The 23,400-nt window shown below is 40.1% G+C and overlaps 1 protein-coding gene across 1 annotated transcript in view; it reads right to left on the reverse strand.

The window, feature by feature from the left end:
• The window catches only part of IPO5 (importin 5), a 43,307-nt gene extending 23,028 nt beyond the window's left edge, over positions 1-20,279 (reverse strand). Inside the window, exons 1-9 of the mRNA XM_085057404.1 lie at positions 20,111-20,279; positions 15,045-15,125; positions 9,226-9,418; positions 8,621-8,723; positions 8,295-8,391; positions 7,160-7,264; positions 3,877-3,999; positions 3,670-3,790; positions 159-246 (exon numbers count right to left, since the gene is read on the reverse strand). Of these exons, the coding sequence (XP_084913530.1) occupies positions 159-246; positions 3,670-3,790; positions 3,877-3,999; positions 7,160-7,264; positions 8,295-8,391; positions 8,621-8,723; positions 9,226-9,418; positions 15,045-15,125; positions 20,111-20,194 (995 nt within the window). The 5' untranslated portion in view covers positions 20,195-20,279. The remainder of the gene's footprint in view (positions 1-158; positions 247-3,669; positions 3,791-3,876; positions 4,000-7,159; positions 7,265-8,294; positions 8,392-8,620; positions 8,724-9,225; positions 9,419-15,044; positions 15,126-20,110) is intronic.
• Between the last annotated feature and the right edge of the window lie 3,121 nt (positions 20,280-23,400).

Below are 23,400 nucleotides of genomic sequence, written 5' to 3' on the forward strand. Positions count from 1 at the left end.
AACCTACATATAGACTGCTCAGGACTGAAGGAACAAAATTACAATAATTATTTGAATAAAGAAAAAGTAATGCACTGCAGTCATTTGCATTCTGCACTTTAAATATGCCTTGAGCCACAGCCCTAACAATATATTGAAACAACTGATTTCATAATTACCTGTCAAAATCATCATCTGCAAGCTCATCTGCATTTGCCCAATCTTCATCTTCTTCCAAGTCAACCATCATTGCTAACATCTGAGGAACTGAAAAAAAAAAAGTTTTGAACTCAGTCTGCTCTCTTAAAATAGATTCTCAAATAACATGCATGAATTTTAAGTTTTTTCCTTTCAGAAAATTTTGAAGAAAAATAGCTCTTCTTCCAGTAGCAGATGGCCAAGTCTGTCAAACTGCATCAGCCAATAATTCAGAACTGATTGCCAGGGAAGTAGTTCCAGAACATTCAAACTGAGAGCAAAAAAATATTGAGTGTGTAACTTAACAAGACTCAAAAAATTTTTGTAAGTCATGACAATTATAAAAAGCAAATTCCTTAATAAAGTCTGTGTTCTTGAAAGAGTTAAAAAAATAGTATTACATGCCTTAAGAAGCCAGATATACTTCTTTTATTTTTCTGAAACTCTTGACATCATCCTTTGAACATTTACTAATGAAAGAGACTGTTAATTATGAAAGAATACTACTGAACTCTTAGTTTTACTAACATAATAAATTTTTTTAGCTATATGTACAGTGGTCGCTTAGCATAAACCTTTTTTTTTTTTTACAATGAGACAATGGTTTAAAACTCGAGATTTCCTTTTCCCCACCTAATGCAAATTTTTGTTTTGTATCATTAACATATCTTGCACATAATAATCCACCAGTTTTCTGCTTCTACCCCTGTAGATTCTATCCATTCTTCTCATTCTAGCTCTTTACAGAATTGCTATAAATCTCTACCACAGCATTAAACTACTATGCAATAAGTATCACCTATTCTTACAAGTTCTCACAGGAGGAAGGAGCACAGTGGTCTGTCCGCTCTGCCAGTTCCTGTGCCCTTCAGAAGCACAAGGGGTGAAAAGCCTACCTTGTACTTTCAGGGCAAAGTAAGGTGCTCTTAAGCACATTTTTTACTTTGCGTTACACACCAATTGCTCAGAGCAGTTGTTTGAAGTTAGTATCATTTATGCAACAAAGTTTCACTTTGACCTGGAAAAAAAAAGGTTTCTGTCAAATGCTCAACCTTTGACCTTTAACAATCTTTTTAGGACAGCCTACCACACCTTGAAGAGAGCCACCATAGCTAACTGTCCTGAAAAACTACCTGAAAAACTAGTAGGCATCCAGTAACTGTCCATGCTGCTAATGAGATTTACTGGAACTCATCAAGTATACTGCAACTGCTGAATTTCATAATATACCTACACTATTTGTAATCTACCACAGAGACAACACCCTAAGCAAACTCACCACCACATACCTGGACAGATGAAAAACTTCTGGTCAACTGATCACAGAAAAAAATACTGCTCACTGACAGCACTGTATGTCAAGTATCAAGAAAGGATCAAATTATGGATTTATGTGCTTGATGTGGGTATGTATTTTCAGACAGAGAATATTCTATGGCTGCAAAAACCTCCAGAGGGCTTTTATACACTATAAAGGTAACTTAATGGACACTGTGATCTATCTAGCATGATGCCCACATATCAGAATTTTATATACACTTATTAGACCTCAAAAAACCACCAAAGTATTACAGTCCAGAATTTTTTCAGAGGCAGAGACGCGTAAGCCCGCAGATGAGAACCATGGATTGTCACAACATCTATGGAAATATGGAAGACAAACATCATCTGATATAAATGCTATGTGGCTCTAAAAAGTCATGCCAGTGTTTGTTGCCAGTAAAAAACAAGGCTAAGAAAAAACTGTCATTCAATGGGCTCTGGCCATCATTATATCCAGAACCTGCAATATCTTGTTCCTTATTGATGCTTTATATAAATGTGGTTGTCAGTAAGTGTAGTTTCACAGAGTTTTTTAAAAAACATAAGAGTGTGCATAGAAATTTCAACATTGTCCCAACAAGCCCTCAAAATTTAATTACTGCCAATATATAGACCCTGATAAACAAGTTAAGCATAAGCCCACTAAGCCTGCTTCTTATCAGAGCAATAAAACTCTCTGCAATCCTGTGAGCTCAAGATGGGAAGTCTTAATCCAAGTGGATTCCTGAGCAGCTAACTGGCACGTAGAACACACACTCCTAAATCAGCATCGGGCTCAATGAAACCAGCACAGGAGGACAATTTTGCCTAAGACCCAGTGTGAGTATCAAGTGATTTACCAACTTCTCAGTTGAATGAAAACAGAAAACCTTTTAAACTAAGACACAAGCCAAGACAAAAGCAATCCTTTTTTGCTACCTTTTTATCATTCCCTGAACACAACTGCTTTACCCGCTCTGCAAAATAAATGTCTTTCTCCTTAATGATATATTAAAATTAAAACTAATTTTACGATAAATTGCAAATGAAAGGCAATTCATTCCCATACGGTGCTTTATCTCAATAGAAGTATTTCACTCCTAAAGAGCAACTAGCAATACAAAATAATAGCAATACATTTGAAAGAGGTAAGAGGTACTTCTCTTCTGAACAAAGAAGCTTGTAATGATGAGGGGTCAGCAAGTGTCAAGAGTTAGTAATTCCAACAAGCTACAAGATGGAGTGAGAGTGTTCTGAAAATTTACAGATTTCAAAATACATTTTAATAGAGTATCTTCTTGAAAAAACTATTCTACTAGCAAACAAATCTTGTCAATATTTTAAATACTTAAGCCAAGCAGATCCAGTTTACAACATTTTCCAACAGAAGCTTTATAATTTTGGGGACATCTATACAACTTTCCTCAGCCTGTGCGCACACAAAAAAAGCTACCTTTTATACAAGTTTCAGAAAACAAGCAAGAATTTAGACAAACACAAATGTGACAGAGAGGGAAACGCAGGCTACACTGCTGTGCTTGTGCCCTGCTCTAGTCACAAAAATGATTTAAAAGGCAGAGAAACACCAGCGCAACAGCATTGACGCTGGGGCTGCCCAGAAGACATGTATTTTTAGCATTTCAAATAATAGTGCATGATTTAAAGAGTACCTCTTCAAAGACTTTACCATCTGCATGTTAAATAGACTAATTATATTATTTCTATGTATTTACACCAGCTTCTGATTTTTTAATTCACAGCTTTAACTCAACGCTGATGCTCAACATGCATGCTGAATTCCTTCAATCTACACTTGCCAGCACCACAGAATATCTGGCCTACATACCAAACTTCAAACGCAAAACCTCAGAATTAAATGCCTTTTTCTTATTACAGTAAAATTTTCCAAAGCCAGCAGAAAAGCATGAAAGCAGTGTTTTCCTTGGAAACATCTAATAAGAGTCCACTGTATTTTTATTCAGATTTTTGGTGCTGCATAGGCATGGATTAATTTATGAAGTGTCATAACAGGAAGGGGGTTACTACATTAGGTGACTCTGAATAGAGTTTTCTCAAGTCATCAGCACCAGCTAACTCTCAGTTAGATGTGGTTTTGCCACTGACCACCTGCAAAGTCAATTTAATACTGTAAAGGACTGTTTGAACAAAGAAAATGAGGAAAATACTTACTGGCTTGTGCAATAATATTTGTATGCCTCCTCAGCATAGCAGCAGCAGTTTCTGACAAGGCCACAATTACTTCAAGTGCCAACTGACGCTGCATGTTACTGAGGCTGGCATCTGCACACAACTACAACCCAAAAGATTAGAGTAAATGGTTAGAACAGAAGTTTTGGGGTGGAAAACGTGATTCTTCAAAAACATTCCTAGTTTTACCTTCAGAGTTAGTTGCAAAGTAGCTTCTAAATGTGGTCGTAAGTACTTAGGAACAGAATCTGCAATTTCTACAAGGGATTTCAGAACAGAATCATCATTTTGGTAGCAGGAATCATTTAGAGCCTATAAAAGGATAAGATGAAGATAAGATTAAATAAAAACAAACAGCACTATGAATAGGACCAGTGTTATAGAAGGAATTTCATTAATTATATTCTTGTTTCTCTGAATAGTCTCATTTAGCATTAGTAATTAAGTAGCCAAAGCCTTAGGCCACAAGAACTGACCAGAGTAAACTTTTTGTTAAAACTAATGCTTCTAACAATGAACTAGCTGATTCCAGCAGACAAAAGCAGAATGAATAAGATAAGAACCGAGGAGACAATTCCAAGAGAATGAAGTAACTTCATTATAACATCAGCCCAGCAACAGTGAAAACCAGTAAAGAAAGCAAGAGATCACCAACCAGAAGTAAATGGCTGGCGATTGGGCTATCAGTGGTACATATGCAATTGAGAGGCATGAACTGGGGTAGGGGTCCCTCTCTGGAGGCACCAGCTCAAACTGTAACCTGAGAACTAATTAGAAGACAATTAATTGGAAGCCTTCACTCAGACTTTCAGCAGAATCCCACAGTCAGACCCTGCTACAGTGACCTGTGTGCATAAATCTGTAACAGGATACTATGCAGGTTCCAAAACTACAAGTTTTCCACAACTAAGTTATGGCTCATAATGTTCTAATCTAACACTGCAGACACTCAGAAAGAATTAAGGTCACACATCAGAGGCTCCAACATGCAAAACCACTGAGTTCTGACAAGAACAACTTCAAAATCGATTTAAAAGAACGTAACTCTGCCCAAAACAAGGAAAATGAGCCTAACTACTCTTTTGCCTGTTATGTGAGAAAAGCTTTGAATAACTTATGTTTATGAATGCCAGGAATCACAAGATAAAAGAGGTTTTTTTCCAGACATCCCTGGAGAGCCACCAATCTAAAGCAGACCTTTCAGTCTTCAGTCACAGGACACAGGAAAGAGAAAAAGAAATTAAGCTTTTTGCAACGATCTTTCCTAACCCATATCCACATCCTGAAAAGTAATTTAAAACTTACTTTTAACTGATCAAGGTGATATTTTAGTGCCAACACACAACACAGTTACTCAATGGTGTTAAAATCTAGAAGTACAACAAAGCCCCAAAGAAAAAGGTCTTTAGACACATTTCTGGGGTTTTGAAAGAAATTGTCATTAGCAAAGTATGTCTTCCTAATTTTGAAATATTTTTGAAGTGAATAACTAAGTGATTTTTAATACTGAAGTCTAGAATTCAACATTTTTGATAATAGCACTTATACAACCCACACTTCCAACACAGAAGCAGCATCTTCTAATATTGGAAATATTCTGGAAAAAATCTGGAAAAAAATCAATCTATCATGGTTAAGGCCTTTTGGTCTAATAGCTACCACATCCTCTCATTCTTTCACAGGATAATGTAACATTTACTGGAAGTTTCTGCAAAACTGTACTTTGTACACATTGCAACTCAGTCTTTTAAAGCAAGACTGATTTTCTGAAGAAAGCAGCTCAAAGTGAAAAGTGAGCCCTAAAAGGCAGAGACATTTTTCTGTAGTATCAAACAACATCCAGGGAACTTAGTGAAGTTCTATCTGCTTTTACTTCCATTGCAAGATAAAACTTTGGGTAAAAGTTTCAACCATCAGTTTTGGAAGTTCAATTTCCAGCAAAACCATTATAGATCTTGTACTGAAAGGATGGATAGATATGCCAAGTCAGAACTCTATTTTTAGCTTTTTTACTGCATCAGTATTTCAACAAAACTAATTTCAACATCAACAAAAAAAGCATCCAACTGTCTCCAAAGGTCACTCACCACTATTCTAACACATTCCTATTTATAAACTCAGATCTTCATATCCATCTTGTGTTACCACAGCCAGAAAATCTAGTTCTTCCTGCAGTAAGTACTTTAAAAAGACAAGATTTCATAACACAGCTCTGTGCTCTGTATTTGCAAAATAAAGCTTGAAAATGTGAGCCAAGTGCATGCACTTTTACAGTGTCTAAAAATCTAAAACCCACACACTATTTAATGCCAAACATCAAGACAAGTGGTATGACCACCCCAAACCCTGCCTCACCCCCACTTCCACAGTACTGTGCAGCCAAAGTCCTCTCAGTCAGTTACAATTTTTAGAGAACAGAATTGCTACTGACAAAGTCATGGACTGAGACTAACCACTAAACAGTGGCCTCAAAACAGTTAACTTATACACACCATAGCCCATTTTCATGTTCAGATGATTTGAATAAATTTCTCTTATCTTCCATTTAAGATCAAGCAGAATTCCATCAGCTGCAGACATCAGTAGATTTGGCACAATTTTTCTTCAGCTTGCCACAAAGCACATGCAGTTTACAGCTCACACTGTCAACAGGAACCTGCTGTTCTGACTGTAGTGAGAAGTCTGTCTTTAATGTAAATTTAGCCTAATTTAAAATCACCAGAAGTTCATTTCCTCTGTTATCATAGGTACTTAGTTGCTTCCACTGTTTCTTCATATAGAAAGGGAAGTGCACTGTGGAATTGTCATCCTTCAGAGCTCAAACCATTTCTGTCTCTGGTTTGGTTTACAATAGGTTTCCCTGCCAAAGTAAATAACCTTACACTAGAATTTCAACTTTTGCTCAAATTCATCCATCCAAGAGATATAATCTAGTCTCAGAAATTACATGAAGCTTAAAATGGCATTTTATTTGCAATTTATAATTTATCAAACAACAGAGATCATTTCTACAGACTCTTGTTCTCAGTCTGAGAATTTATGTACAGAATAATTCTATGCTTTCCTCTAAAGTGAAGAAATACAGGATAGCACATGTAAACAAAGTCCCCAATTACACCTTATTTCAAACATCAGGGTAGCCCACATTTAAACAATATGTCAGTATCATGGTTAATTTAAAAGTTTTATGATTTTGACCTATATACCTTACAAATAATTTAAAGTCATTTATCTTGGTAACACTGCAAAAGTTAATCAGCACTGAGCTATTTTCCTTAAAACCGTATCAATTATTCTCTGTGTGAAAAATTCCTTTTAGTCTCCCTTGTATCTTGCTGGTGACTGCTGTCTGGTTAACAGGCTCAGTTAATTCAGGCCTCAGCCTGAATTTCACAAATTTGCACATCAAAAATTTGATATAGTCACTACAGACAGTAATGGCACATTTAGTGTTACTGGTTTGGTTTCTTACCTGCAAGATTCCAGGTAGCAAGTCTGCAAAATGTTTAAGAAGGGGTGCATTGAGCTCATTAGCAAGCACAAATGCAGCTGCAGCTCTAGCAGACAAAGTCTTGATCTAGGAGACACAATTGGAGAGATAAATGTGAGAAAGCAGTACTGAATCATGCCTTTGTTGGTTTTTAACATGGGATTTTATGTTTTACTTCAAATTAAGGTAAAGCAGTAATGAAGACCTTAATGCATAGACCTTCAGCATCTATGTCCTCCACAACACAAAAAGTTGATCATATTATGAAGTAGCAAGTATTTCCTAGTTTTGCTTTTTGTTTTGGTGGTTTTCATTTAATGAAAGAGGAAAAAACCCTATTGTTTTCAACTTCCATCAAAACTTCAAATGTGCATGCAAGTGTCAGTCTCATTTTTCAAAAAGTGTGTTTTAAGTCTTTAAGACATACTTCTTTAAAGGCATGACTTCTGGTACTTCAGAAAATGTTACTCAGTTGACTTGCAAAGGTCAGAAAAAGTAATCCATGGGAGAGCAGCAAACTGAACCCATGTACCACAGCAGGGTTTCCTATCCTTGCCCAGCATTTTTCACAACAACAGAAACATTTTCAAAGTACAATTCTCTGCATAAATCAATAAAGCTGAAGCCTTCCAGAAAAGCAAGGCTTGCTTACACACCCTTGGAACAAAAAATGCACAAACAGTTCAAGGAGCTGTCTTATATACAGACTTTTGAGACATACCATGTACAGATACTGTATGTAGAGACACTACAGACTTACACTGTTAAACACAAAGGCCAGAAAGAGAATTTAACAAGGAGTTTGTAACCCCCTCAATGCTGTTGGATAAAACCCCATCTGCTTGTGGCCACTGTAAGTGGGTTTCTCCAAACATAATGAGGAAACAATTTGGGCCTAAGCAATGCAAATGTGAGCAGCCAGTCTAGCTTTAGGACCACAATAGGGCTGAGCCTTTTGTTTTGCAGCAGGCATAGTCAATACTCTATATGTACATCAGTTTCAGGCAATGCAATTCTCTGACTGAAATCTATAGCTTAACCTTTATGTTTGAGACTACTGCACTGAGTTTCTATGCTCAGAACATATTAAAATTCCAAAAGAACATAAAGGTCTTACTGAGGGATGCTCCTGATCTTGCATACACTGAACCAGCATTCTCTTAATGACCTCCAAATAGTGTTGCTGTTGATTCCCAAAAATCCCAGGAAAATTCCTAAGGATAAGACCAAGACATTAATAAAATTCACACAACTTAAGGTTAAACTATTATTTTAAACTTATCCACTGTTTAAGTTACAGATTGTAACTGTAGATGTTAGAGTTAAGTAAGCCCCAATATAATAAAATAAATGAAATAAATATGATTGCTAGTTAATCAAGTTGTGACAGTTTTTCTTATATCTTCAGACATGATCTGGATTACTTACAAAAATGTAGCTTACCAGAAAATATGTAGAGCAGCTTCTCGCAGTCCCACATTCTGAGAGCTGACGGAGTCAAATAAGAATTTCAGAACTTCTGGCCACTGGTTGTTGCCATCTTCATCTGCATTAAATACAACGAAGTTTTAGTAAATGCAAACTTCAGAGATGTGAGATCTCAAATGTGCAGGAAAACCAGTCATTGCTACTGAAATTAATTTTAAAAACCCTGACCTAAAGATGAACCTATGTCACAATGTAAAATATTGTGAAATGTTTAATTTGAAAACACTCCAAAACAGAAGATGATCTCTACTTACTGCTATATAGCAGCACTCAAAAAAGAAACTGATGCAAAGTTCAGCATGATTTATGACAATTTACACAAAGCTGGATTTATAAACCTTAATACAATCTCACCTAAACCTGAGGGATTTAAAAAGCAGAGTTCAAGAACCTTATCTGGTCAAGGATAATGTGAACAAATATCAGGTTCTATTATAAACCATGGAATCAGTTAGCACATCGTGTGCAAATGTCTAAGCAAGACTAGAGAACAAGAGACACAAATACAGCTACTATTAAAACATAAACATTTTATCACAATATCAAATTAAATAAAGTACCTATTAAATTCCTGGCCAACTCAGCGACTATGTCACATATTTTCTTTCTCATAGTGGACTGCACTTCTAACTGGATAAAGAGCAGCAATTCACTTTTGACTGATGCCTGATCCTCAGGTGACAGAGCTGGATAAACTTCTTCAAATGCAGATGACAACAGGCGGCGCAGAAGGACAGCTGCCATCTGCCGAGCCTGTTGAAGGAGAAGTATGTATGTTAAAGTGTTTGATATGGTAATCATGCTCCTACAAGGGAAGACTGACATCATGCTTCCAAATGACACTTTCATTGTGTACACTTCTTTGGTGAATGGAATACCTCTCAAGCAACAGATGACAATTATGATAGTAAGAAAAAAAAGCATAGTAAAGAAACATCAGCTTACAACCGTGTTTCCGAAAATTACAGCTCTTCAAAGAAATAATCACAGTACTGAAGTATCCAGGTTTTTTCTACAGCTGATGTACTCAGCTGTCAGATATACTTTGTTGCAAGTTAAGGACTTAGCTGTGCTATCAAAAGATCTTTAAAGCACGCATTCTTTCTATTTCAAATGGCCTAACGAGGCCATTATAATCCAGACAAGGTTTTTTGGATTAAAAAGTGACTTATTGGGACAACTTTGTCAGAGAATTCACCTGTAAACCCTCCTTCACTTTCTCAAACAGCTAAACTTACAGTGAAAGATTCAGGAACCTACAGCTAGAATTTGGAAAATAAAATTCTTTTCTGAACAATAAAAAATATGCAAAAAAAGCCCCCAAATCTAAACTGAAACAAAGCTTTCAGTGTTTTGCAAACCTATGATGAAACTTTTCTCTTTTAACCTGAACTTAAGCATAGGCACCTCAATACCACATATTACAATCTTGTTTCCTGTACGCATACACCTATTCTACAACAGTATCATTTATGTATCTCTATTTATTTACAATTGTAAAATTGTAAATAAATAGAGATATGTAAGTGATACTAGAAGCAAAAAACATGGCTTAGTAATTCAAAATTAATAAAGCAACATATACAGCAAAGGAAAAGAGACACGAAGCTCTCTGAATAACTTAATAGAATGTTCACCAACTGGTGTTTCTTTAAGGATACACATTAATTAAAAATCACCACCCAAACTTATAGTTTAACACACATAACAAAACCTTATGTGTGCTAAATTCTCACAAAAAATAATCCGAACTCAATCTTTTTTCTAAGGTATTCTTATTTAATGTGCACTTGAATGACAATTTCATTTTAAAGTCTCTGAAATTCAAAAATGTTCAATGAGAAGCAAATTAATCAAGTCCAATTTCTCAATTATATTACTACAGCATAACCTACAGATAAGAAACATAAACTGCTGCAAAGTGTCAACTTCTAACATACTCTGTAAATATCAGATGCTGCTAGAACATCACTCAAGATAGTACTTTTATGTTCTGCAGTCTCCAGACTCACTCTATATTTTTCTAATCTACCCAGCTAATCTACCCATCTTCTGTACAGCTAGACAGTAGCACACACAAAGTGTCTCTGTACCAGCAGAAGGAAAGTAGTAGAACTGTGCTTAACTCTTGATCATTCCTTAACTTCTCCTCAATATCTCCAATGTGGACTAAGGCCACCACATATGTAGGATTAGCTCTTCTCTAGCAGATCTAAGGAAGGCATCAGGTAGACAGTCACAGTGCCTACCTGTGCTGTAGTTTGCATCACAAGCCAAGATTCTCTAGCAATAGGCTGTCACATAGGTAATATGAGTTTGGAAGGACATTCTTTCCTCACTGCCTGTGGGAATCCTGCTAACAATGTGACCAAAAACTTTAATGGTACCGCAATGTAATGGTATCTTTTCTTCTCCTATCCCTAGAAGCACCAATATTGAGAAAAGACTAAATTTTTCCTCATCGATAAACTTACATAGGAAATGCCTTGAGTGGTGAGCAAGTTTACTGGGACTAAACATGGCACAAACTCTGGTATTACATCTTCCCTTCTCAAGGCATCGTATTTCAGTGCGTATTTCCTGACATCTGATAATGACTGAACTTGCATTATATTATATTCTTTCATGAAGTAACAATAGGCAGACAGGGAATAGAGGCTGAGACTACATGCTTTATGAAAACAAAGATAAGAATTTCCAACTCTGAAGAATTTAAAATATTAGAAGACTGATAAACAGACCAATTGCAAAGCAAAAACACAAGCAGCAAGGCATACAGAAAGACACAAGATCAGCACTACATGAATTATCCTGGTTATAGTTACTAGCTTAGGAAAAAACCAATCCCCAAAATCTCTAAAGCACATTCATGTGTTTGAAGGAATGACAAATGAACAGCTTCTAAATAAGCAGACTTCTAATAATAAAAAAATGGCATATTTTCCTCAGCAGATATTCACTTACATATGAAAACTACCATTGTCAATTTAATTATAACAAACATGGCTGAATTAATGGCACCTCCGGGGCTGTTTCTTCTACAGTAAGAAAGAATATTTGTATTTTTCACATACCCCAAAGGTTCTTTCATGCAAGTATTTCAAGATATGTACTCAAATAAGCATTTTAAAATCCTGCAATTTAGTGGCCTTAGCTTTTAATGAGAGGAACAATACAAAGTGTACATCCCCAAAAAAGAAATTCCAGCTACCAATAAAGCATAAAAGAGCACATTTTTTCCCAGCATTGGGTCCTCTGCATGTCTAAATTATGCTCACATAAAACTGAAGTGTCAAAGTTACTAATATAAAAAGTAGTCATAATACTCAAATTTTAACATACTGTGTCTTATTAGTAGAATTTACAGGGTTTTAGAAATGTTTTAATATTTTAGGGATGATGGAATCAAGGCACAAGAAAACCAATTTGCTGAGCAGGGCAGCAGCAGAATTATGAACAGCAATCTGGGACATCATGCTCTCCATTCATATTCAAAGTGTCTGCATAATCCTACATACTCTGTAAGAAAAAGTCTGACTATCTTGTGTAGTACTGTCACAGTGATTTTTACCTCTGTTTTACTGTTCCTTTTAAGTTCTCAAGGAGCAAAACATGCAGGAATAGAAGTAAAGCACATTTAGGATATGGCCTAAAGATAGACTTGCACAATGTCATTCAGGGATCTAGTCCTATGTGGAATTCAAAGCACAGAGCGCTCAAGGTCCACAGGAGACTCAAAGGCAGAACTGTGGTGCATCCTTGGGCTGCCTTCCTTCCCCCTGCCCTGCCCAAAAGCTGAACAGGAAGCTGTCCACAGCAGCAGTCTTCAGACTAAGAAATCCATCCCTCCATGTGACACTATGGGGAGAGGTCAGGCCCCTCTAAGAAGGCTGCAAGTACAGCAGAAACAGTTTTACAGAGCATTTGTTATTTTATCTTTCATCTGTAAATTACAACACAAACAAAACCTGCCAATCCAGAGTTAACCAAGACAAAAACAAATGCAGGAGAAAATGTACAACTTCTGCTCCTCTCAAAGATTTGTGTGGTAAATCAAAACTGCAAAGCCTCTAACGTCTAAAACAAATCCTAGGAATAAAATGAATCAAATTAACTGTGAATATATACCACCTTTCTGTACAACCCTTTAAAATGCAGGTGCATAGGAAGTAGAGTCCTAACTTCATAACAGTGAGACTACAAGTCCAGGCAGTCAGGCCCTGGGTTGAAGCCCCTCCTCAGACTGAGGGGTACAAACTTGCACATTATCTGGTGCAGAAGTGCTCTAACTGCTAAGCCACATCCTTCCCTCCACTTGTGAGAACAGCGTTACTTTGCTATTAGGAAAGTCTGAAATAAGAACAGAGGAAAAAGGTGACTACTTTCATAGTTTAGGTACGTGGTTAGGAGAAAATTTGTTAATACAGTTAGTTAAAAGAGTTATTCCTAACCTAATGGTGTTTTCTACGTCAAATGCAAGGGGTACTGGGAGCACAATATGCATCCCTGTTCCTCCATCATAATGCCAAACGACTAGATTGTAGAGCCAGGTTCCCCCCAGCTGCTGTCTGAATAGTCCTACAAATCTTGCATTCCCTACAACACAGACACCCACCTCATGCAAACAGGATGGAGTATTTACTTCAGCCTAGCTTTCCTGAAAGGAGGTAAAGGAATACAGAGGCTTCATGATGAAGAGGGATCTGAACCCAGCTTTCACATAGCCTGCATAATGGATTTTTAAAATTCTAAAGCTCCTTCCAGCATCCTGTGTTCAGTCACGCTGGTACATTCAATGTGCTCACAGGACACATACCAGGCCCAAAGCTCTATCCACTGACATGCAATATTCTGCTCAACATTTGCATCTATATAAAATATATGCACAAACAACCTGTTGATACCAGCACCATATTAAACATGCACAGAATGTTTCCCAGCATGTTTATATGCAGTGTTTAGATTGAGCATGGGGATTACTTCACTTAGGCTCTAATTAGGCTACTAAGTACTTGGATTTACAGGGAAGAGAGACTGCTTGTAGGTTCTATTAATCAGGATTTTTTGAGTCCACCACCTAGTGTTTACTTAAGTTAAGAGCTAACATTTAAACCTTTCTTTGATTAATCCACTGGTTGAGTTAAATGTCAAGTTATTCTACAGATGTTAGCCTTTGATGCCTTTAGCAAGAGTAACTTCTATAGGTGAAAAGTTTTTTTTGTACTTTGCAAATTGGAATCCAAGTCATGGGCAAAATTCCTAAATTTTACACTGGCTATTTCCTTAGCTGATGTAAAGGGAATAAAATCAGCAAACACATGAAACAAGTATTTATTTACACTTGGTAGTAACACTGCTCTACAGTTTTCCATCATTTGAAACATCTTAGAGGGGCAGAAAGGGCAAATAGATACCTCTTATGCAACCAGCCGCTAGTATAATATTGAAGGATTCTGTCAGAACAAAACTTTATAGATAGGTATCAGTATGGGTAAGCTGATACTTTCTTAGCATTAAAAAGCACAAATGGCAACTAACTCCAAATTGAATACAGTCTACCAGAAGAGATCATTATCCACAGAGAAACAGCACACTTATGCTTTTAACGTATTGTTCAGAAATTCTACATGCTACATCCTTCCAATGCTCAGTAAAACTTTAAATCTGAAAACATAAAAGAGTAGAACATTTTCACTTTTAAGTGACACTGAAATTTGTAATATCTTTAAAGCTTAGTAGTTCTCCACTCTGTACATCCAAGTGAGTAATAGTTTTACCAGTCAGTACTTCAACTGATTGCTAAAGTTTTGAGCCTTTACAAAATTAAGGAGTAACTAAAAGGCACACTTGCTTTATGCCCAGATTAAAAACTATATATAGTGCTTAGACTGCTCTCCACTCGTTCTATAATACTGCTAGATGACTTAAGAAGCGCTGTAAGTTTCAGACAACACACAAGTTTAACGTGTTTAGGCACAGGACCTCAAAGAGAAATAATTTCTCAACTGTAACTTGAAGAAACATGACAGTAAGTCATATATGTGACACATAGGTGACAGAAAGTCACATATTAGTTACACATTTTAAGAAAGTAACATTCATTAAGCAAAGAAAACACAACAGAAAGCAATGGAGATCCAAGCAGTCGCTTATGAAAAACTATTTCTGAAACTAAATATCCTACACCAAAAAGTCTCAGCTACTGAACTGGATATGCAACAAACAAGATGAGTGATTCCTCTACAAATGTGCAGTAAATGAAGATGCTTCAGTAAACGCCAAACTTGCTCGTTTATCCCAAATTATCAGTACTGATTGCCTCCCCCCCTCTCCACGTCCCCTTGAAAATCTGCACGAATCCAAGGTGATTGAACCATACCTCCTCGGGAGTAGCATTGTTCCTGATTGCCTGCAGAAGGTAAGTGATCTTTGATGGGCCCGGAATAGTCTCGTAGGTCTCCTGCATAAAAAGGGATGCAGCTTAGTGTAAACATTTATTAGAAAGCGCACGTTAAGCATTAATATGAATTGACTTCCCTTTTAAAACAGCATCAGTATCCATCCAGTTAAAAAAAAATAGAAAAAAAAATTAAACTTATCAAAATTAAAATGTATTACCTATTTTAAAATATGAGTAAAATCTTAGTTATCTAGTAAGGTCTGCTATATTGGAATGATCTACATTTGCATGACTGGCCACTTATGAGATTAGTTACAAAACATAACATAAATAAAACATAAACATGAAGAAATACAACATACACAGAACATACCCTACCAGAAATCCACCATAACTTTCATCATATCAAAGAATTAAGAACTTTGGAAGCCTGAGACCAAGCTGTGACCAACAGGTTAATAATCATGGACAAATGTAGAGTCTAAAATTTTGATCAGTTCTCGTTTTGAACCTTTTTACAACTTCTACAATGTTTTGTCACAGCCACACATCTCAACCACACATTCTGAATAAGAACTTCTTATTTTTAAACTCCTGCCTGAATTTCAAAAAGGTAAGCTATTTAGTCTCCTCCTTAGGAAAACCCTCTTAGCAAAATGAAAGTTTGATGAAAAGTTCCTTTACGTTGCCTTGTACACTTCTGGCATGCATTTCACTCATTACTCCTTTTAAAACTGCATTGTTACTTAGAAGCTGGAGTGAAAACACAGTAAAACAATTTTTGCTATCCAAAACATGGCATATGTGAGCATTTGGAAACTCTAAATGCTTTTTTAAACTATACTAAACCTATGTAGGTAGGAGCAGGAGAATTACAAGCTAAATAGCAACCCCTCATTCAGAAATAGTTCTATCCTAAGTAAGTCCAAGTTACTTTTTGTGGACAATCTTCAAGATTAATTACTTCACCTTTTCCCAATATTCATTATCACATCCTGATCTCAAGGAATGAGACTACTCTGCAAAGCTCAGGTTCATTTTCATCAGTTCTCTGCCTGCCTACTTTTCACTTCCAAGACTGCAGTAGGCCGTTCCAATACTCTAAAAACTCTTACACACCTTGACAGGATACCTGCTGTTTTCAATAAAGCAGTTTTGCATTTAATATTAGACTTCATGTTCCTCCCCTTTCTGTACCTGCTTCCTAGTAGGCCTTCTTCACAAAGTCAATCCTCATTTCATATTCTCTATACTTGCCAATATACACTCACAGTCAATGAGACTCTGAATCCCCAGTGAATCCCTGCATTTAATCTAATCATTTCATGGAGACTGCAAAATTAAATGAGGTTTCAGGTCAGAATAGAAACTCTTCCCAGGTTAACCACTTCCCATTAAGGTATATATTTATATTGCACTATTATCTACAAATACAAAAATTAATACAGAAATACAAAGGCCTAAACCCAGGCCCACTATGGTCTTGAAGTTATGCTTTCACAGACAGCTGAAGCAGAGTAAAAGCCGGCTTCCCTCATGTCAATTCTGATAACCGTAAAATTCTATTTTGAGTTGTTTAACTCACTAAAAATGGCAGCAACCTAAGCAGTTGTTCAGTGGTATAACTCTGCCAATTCAGTAAACTGGATTCAGAGGATGCTAAAGCAAATGGGCACGAGGAATACATAGCCAAATCCAGAACCTTCCCGCTGGGCTGGTGAAACACCTTTTTCCTGGCCCCACCCATCTTACTACCAGTCTTGCCCACAACTTAACTATGTACCTGGATTCTGCTACATCTTACTGTATTCTTTTAGTTTACAATTAGTTCCCCAGTTATCTTACACAGAAATACAAATTTCTCACACAGCATGACCAACCTTCATAACACATGCAAACAAATCTCTATTATCTACACTTACTACTCATGCTGTCCCAAACCTCACCAAAACAAAGTAAATATAAGTTCTTCTATCAGAAGACAAATGCACAATTAAGAGGAATACAGGCTTTTATAGTAAACAGACAATGACAACACAAGATAAATTATGAAATTAACCAACCAGATTTCAGCCAACTAGTCAGGTTATGAGCATGCTAGCTCATACACATAACCACAGAATGTTTTGAGTTGGAAGGCACCTTAAAGACAATCTAGTTCCAACCCCCCAGCCATGGGCAGGGATACCTTCCACTAGACCAGATTGCTCAAAGCCCCAACCAACTTAGACTTCCAAGAATGGGGCATTACTGCTTCTCTGGGCAGCCTGTTCCAGTGCCTCATCAACCTCACAGTATTTATTCCATATATCTAATCTAAACCTGCCCTCCTTCAGTTTAAAGCCATTGCTCCTTGTCCCATCACTGCATGCCCTTGTAAAAGGCCCTCTCCACCTTTCTCGCAGGTCCTTTAGGTACTGGAGGGTATCTCCACTCTTCTCCAGGCTGAACGTCCCCAGCTCTCTTAGCCTGCCTTTCACAGGAGAGCTGTTCAGTCCCTCTGACCATCTTTGTGACCCTCCTCCAGACCCACTCCAACAGGTCCACATCCTTATTGTGTTAGAGGGCCACAGAATTCAGGTGGGGTCTCACAAGAGCAGACTGTACACACATAGATCCGTACACATAAATTGAATTGTGTTAGGAGTCATCAGGCTTTCTTCCTCATCTTTTCTTTAACAGCTTTTATTACAAGCCTCCCAAACAGGATATGACTCTACATCTCCATCAAGTTCAGTCTTCAGCTGAACACCCTTCATTCTCATTTCAATGACCAGACCTATTAGAAATAACTGGAGTCTCACTGCTTAGTTTCCTGTCTATCCATTTTTCATTCTGACTGGTTTTCATTACATACAAATGAAAACCTGCTATTCAATTTACCTGCAGTTATTTGAATCCTTTATGTATTCAATATCACCTTCTAATAATAAATACACTTTAAAGAACTGACTGGACTACACTGACTTTAAAAACCAAATATGGGTCCTGTATGATTTTAGGAAGCAAATATTTCAAAGGCTATGCAATACTTTTATCCAAAAAATCTTACTTCAAGAAATAGACAACTTAAGTCAAGCTAGCTATACTGTAGAGAGAGAGATTTCTGTTTCTAGGTAAAAGTTCATTAACCCACCATGAAGACTAAGGGGGTTCTTCACAGCCGTGCATAGTGGAAAAATGAGACAACAGGCATAAATTGAAAAAAAAGGAGGTTCAGACTGGAAGAGGTCCAGATTTCTCTGTCCTAATGACGACAGTCAAGCAGGAGTGAGTAACTCAAAAAGCTTGTGCAGTCTCCATTCTTAGAGGTTTTCAAGAGTCAGCAGGACAAAGGCCCAAGTGACCTGGTCTGACCTGATAGCTGACACTGCTTTGAGCACTACAGACCTCCTGAGGACCCTACCACTCTGAATGATCCTAAGCCATAAAAGTATTTGCAACACACCTTGGAAATATGCAGAAACTAATCCCAAATTCAGTGCAGTTAAATAAGTGCAGACTTATACTATTCCTTGTATTTTTATAGGAAACTAACAGACTTTAAAAGCTTGGTATCTATCATGCCAATTAAGGTTTCTTATTCGGATTGACCATAGTGCATAAGTATCTATGAAGATTGAAAAGAACTCCAACTCTGTTCCAAGCAAGTTTCTCATAAATTATGCCAGTTATAAGAACCTAAGTTTTAGAGTTGTTATCCAATGTTTTATTTCATAGGCATTACAACACAGCTGCGCAATGAACTTGCTTTGTTACAATTCCAATAAAGTGCAAAAAGTTATCAGAAATATTTTTAGGTTATATGTAGGCAGTTGAGAAAAAATTCTGCTCCCAGGGAATGGCCTCTATTGCAGCTCCATATTCAGGAATGTGGGAATAATTCTCGTTGCCTCTCTGGAAAGTGCAGTTATCAATACCAAACTTCACTAGCCTCCTAAAAATGTATGTCTCTCCTCCTTCTCACGCTCGATTCATATTTGAGGAATTTTCACTGCAGCATCAGGAATAATGCTTTTTATTCTTCACCAAACAATGCGCTGAACTCTGCTGACCGCTGGAGTGATGAGAGCGATAAAAGACCCGATGCAGCCATGCAGCGGGAATTCATGCTAAACCTAGACGCTGGTATTTAATTCAACGGGAGAGATTCCCCACCAGGCTTGACAATGGAGCCTTAAGCATGACAGAGAGAAAGAATTAACGTGGCTTAGCCGCCACAAAGAATTTCAGCTGAAACAACACGTCTGAAAACTTTTTGCTGATAACAAGGGAAACTCAGCATATTGAAAACACTTCATTTGGGTGAAATACTTCTTAGCTGACGAAACACTTGAATACACGCGGGGCCGTTCCGAAAAGTTAAAAAACCAAACTACTGCGCGGCAACAGAGGACGTCGGCCCCGCTCCTGCCGGCCAAGCTGGCGCGGGGGCAAGGGAGCCCCTGCGAGGGGCGCTTCGGAGCGCACAGCAGAGCGCTTCCATCGCGCCAGGCACCCGCTCTGACCTCCTTCGGGAAACGCCTCCGCGCCCGAGTCACCGAGAGCCGCCCCCCGCACGCCGCTGCCGCCGCCGGCTCGTGGCCCCCCTGCGCGGCGCCGCCGGGGCCGCGCTCCGTCACGCCGGGCGGCTCAGGCGGAGCCAGCCGTGGGCAGCGGGGCCAAGCAGCCCCAGGGGACGGTCGGTCCCACACGGGCCCCAGGCGGGGCGGTCTCGCGGCGGGCGAGGGGCGAGAGCGGCGTCGGACACGCCGGGGCGGGCGCGGAGGGGAGTAACGGGACCCTTCGCGCCCTCACGGGCCAAGAGCCGGCGCGGGCCCTGCGCCCGCCAGGCAAAACGGCCGCCACCGCTCGGCCCCGCCGCCCCGAGCGGGGAAAGGCCCGGGCCGCCCCGGCGGCAGCTGGTGCCGCTGCTCACACGTGGGGCTCGGCCGGCCCCGCCGCCTCCCTGCCCCCCTCCCTTCCTCCCTCCCTCCCTCCCTCCGGCGAGGCCCGGCAGGTCTGACAGGCCGTCTCGCCGGCTGCTGACGCGGCGGCCCCGTTACCTCGGCCTGCTTGCGGACCGCATTGTCCGGGCTGAGCAGGTTGCCGAGGAGGGCGTAGAACTGCTCCTGCTCCGTCGCCGCCATTGCTGCGAGAGGGAAGGAGAGGGAGGAAGGGGGAGCGCCGGCCGCGCCGCCGGCGGGGGGACAAGGGGCGGGGCCGCAACGCCAGCCGCGCTCCCATTGGCCACGACGCAAGGAGCCTCGCCCCCGATTGGCCCTGCCTCCCTTTGACGTCCCGGCGGCTCGGGGCGAGGCGGGCAGCGGGGAGCGGCGGCTCAACCGACCCTCAATGGGGGTTTGTCTCCTCGCGTGTCATTGGTGCGCCGCCGCGCCGGGGGCGGGAGGAAGGGGCGGGAGGAAGGGGCGGCGGGGCGCTCTGATTGGCGGGCGGCTCTGGCAGCCTCGGCGGGATTGGCCGAAGCCGCGGTCGGGCGGTGCGGGCAGGGAGGGGTCGCGCCGGGACGCGGAGCTGGGGCCGGGCCGGGCCGGGGGGAGGGGAGGGACGGAAAGCGCGGGAGATCGCGGGGCGTCGCCTCCCGGCGCTGGTGACGTCGTGCTGCTCTCCCGCCACACGGAGTCACTGGATCACAGAGCGGGCCAGGTTGGAAGGCGCCGCGGGGATATTTGGTCCGAGATCTCTGCTCAGACAGGGTCGTTCTAGAGCACACAGCACAGGATTGCATACAGACAGTTCTTGACTATCTCCAGTGAGGGAGAACCCGCAGCCTCTCTGGGCAGCCTGTTCCAGTGCTCAGTCACTTCCACAGTAAAGAAGTTCATCATGTTCAGGTGGAACTTCTTGAGCATCAGTATTTGCCTGGTGCCTGCCGTTCCATTGCAGAGCACCGCCGAGCAGAGCCTGCCTCCATCCTCTCGGCACCCTGCCTTCAATACTGACAGACACTGGTGAGGTCCCCTCTCAGCCATCTCTTCTTGAGACTAAGCAAGCCCAGCTCCCTCAGCCTTCCCTTGTAAGACAGATGCTCCAGTCCCCTCATCCCTGTCTGTTGGATCTGCTCCAGGAGCTCCATGTCTGGCTAGTACTGAGGAGCCCAGAACTGGACACATCAGCCCGGATGGCCTCAGCAGGATCACCTCCCCCGATTTGTTGGCAATGCACCCTAAGATACCCTTGGCCTTCCTGGACACAAGGGCACTGCTGGCTCATGGACAGCCTGTTGTCCACCAGGACTGCCAGGTCCTTCTCTGCAGAGTTGTTTTCCAGCAGGTCAGCCTGCCAGTACTGGAGCATGGAGTTATTCTTCCCCAGGTGCAGGACCTTGCATTTGCGGTTGTTGAATTTCTTCTCTGCTCATCTCTCCAACCTGTCAAGGTTTTATTTGCTCGAAGAAAACTTGATAAGTATTCCCAGTGGTCACAGGGGAGGTCACAGGTTTATAATGTGCATGTCGAGAGGCTTTGGGCATTGCCCTGTTTGTTGGTGGAGGGCTCTGTGCCTCAGGGTGTGCCAGCCAGCTGTTTCAGGTGCACCAGCCAGCTGTTTGGGGTGCAGCCGCGGGGCAGTGGCTGGCTGGGTCTGCTACTGCCTACTCCTGTGGCTCATTGTGCTCAGGGAATGCCAGTGCTTTAAGAGCAGGAGAAGTCAGCCAACGAGCTGGTGGAGAAAAGATAGATAGATAGATAGATAGACAGACAGATAGAAAGAAGAAAGGAAACAAACATCTTGACTACACCAAGAAAGAATTCAGGCAGGGCTAGAGAATTAATTTAGGCTGACTGAAAGCTCAGACGGGCTGTAAGTGAAGATGAAATACAAAAGCAAGCACACTTTCTAGTGTCAAGTGCATTCCTGTAAATGTCCTCAGACTTCAGCTATGTGGATTAGGCGTTTACAGCTTTTTACGTTCTGGAGGTTCTGGAGGGCCTTTTGGATATCTTCTTGAAATAGGCATTATTTTCCTGCCTTTTTATCACCTGAAAACTGGTTTTTATGAACTTTAGTAACATTGCTGTCTGCTTTCTATGCCTAAACAAATAAATGTATTTGCTTTCATCTCAACTTGCCTTGATGGTGATTTCACCATAAATCTGTAGTAGGATTGTTAGCTAAAGAATACAGTATCTTATACTTTAGCTCTTTTTCTTTTGGGGGAGAGAATGTAAACCACAGAATATGGAAAATTGTTTTCTTGCTCTTGCTGGTTGTTGCATCTGTAGATGGAGGGAGTGGGTTGTTATATAAAAACTGTCTAGTTGTCTTTGAGAAACAGCGAGGCACATGAAATTTGCCTAAGACCTGTAAAACAAATTATCTTTGGAGTACCAGTGATGAACTTCAGATTCCATTAGAGCTCCCTTGGAAGGGGAAGGCAGGAACAACCTGATGCAGTTCATTAGCACAAGCCAAGCAAGAGTGTCTCTGTAAGTGTGTATGCGTGGGTGTTCCTGTTCCTGTGTGTGTAATGATCAGTAAGCTAGGTAGTGTAATCCTCTGGGGATACATTTGAATACATTTCACCCTGGTATTCAAAGCATAGACAGGAGCATCTGTACTGGGTTGAGAAGAACCTGCTGGTAAACTCAGCAGTTTATTGGAAATTCTGTTTAATGGAAATTCTGTTCCACTTCAAATCCTGACAGTTTGGGGAAAGCAGATTAAAAACTTCACCTAGGTAAAAAACAGTTAAGACATTGGAAAGAGTCCCAAGCAAAGTTGTCACTAATGCAATGTGATCAGAGAGTATGCCACATCAGGTGCTCATTCTCACTCAAGACAAGTTTGAAGTGTGGGAAGCAGCCAGAAACTATGCTGAGGAAGCAGGTCTCTGGTTTGAACAAGTACCTGAGGAGAGCTCAAATACATACAGCCACAAAGCAGCCAGCAGCAATGTTGGTATTGCTGGATATTGCCCGATTGCTGCAGTCTGTGAAAAAAATAAAAAAAAGATAGGAGAAGTAAAATAGCAGAAATCAGAAGGATTACCTTGACCTCTTCTAAACAGTTTAGGCCCAAGAAGTATATTGAACTGTAGTTTATCAAAAGAAATTTTATTGGTATTTGAAAACTTGGACAGACTCTGAAATTGAAAATTCAAGTCTTCGAAAAGCAGAAGCTTTAGTGAAGTACCTATTAAACCTCCCAAATCTGCAAACAAATGGATTACAAATAGGGAAAGCTAGAAAATGATTTATTATACCTGAGGAATGCTGTAATGTTTCTTACAGAGCAATAGAAGATGTGGAATGACAAACAAAATGAGGACAGGTGTCTCAGATTCTTGTAGAATACTTTCTGATGCTGACTTATAGGTGAAGGGTTTGACGTGTAT

This window comes from Lichenostomus cassidix, chromosome 1 (assembly GCF_008360975.1).
Source record: "Lichenostomus cassidix isolate B80296 chromosome 1, HeHo_3.0, whole genome shotgun sequence".
Lineage (NCBI taxonomy): Eukaryota > Metazoa > Chordata > Aves > Passeriformes > Meliphagidae > Lichenostomus > Lichenostomus cassidix.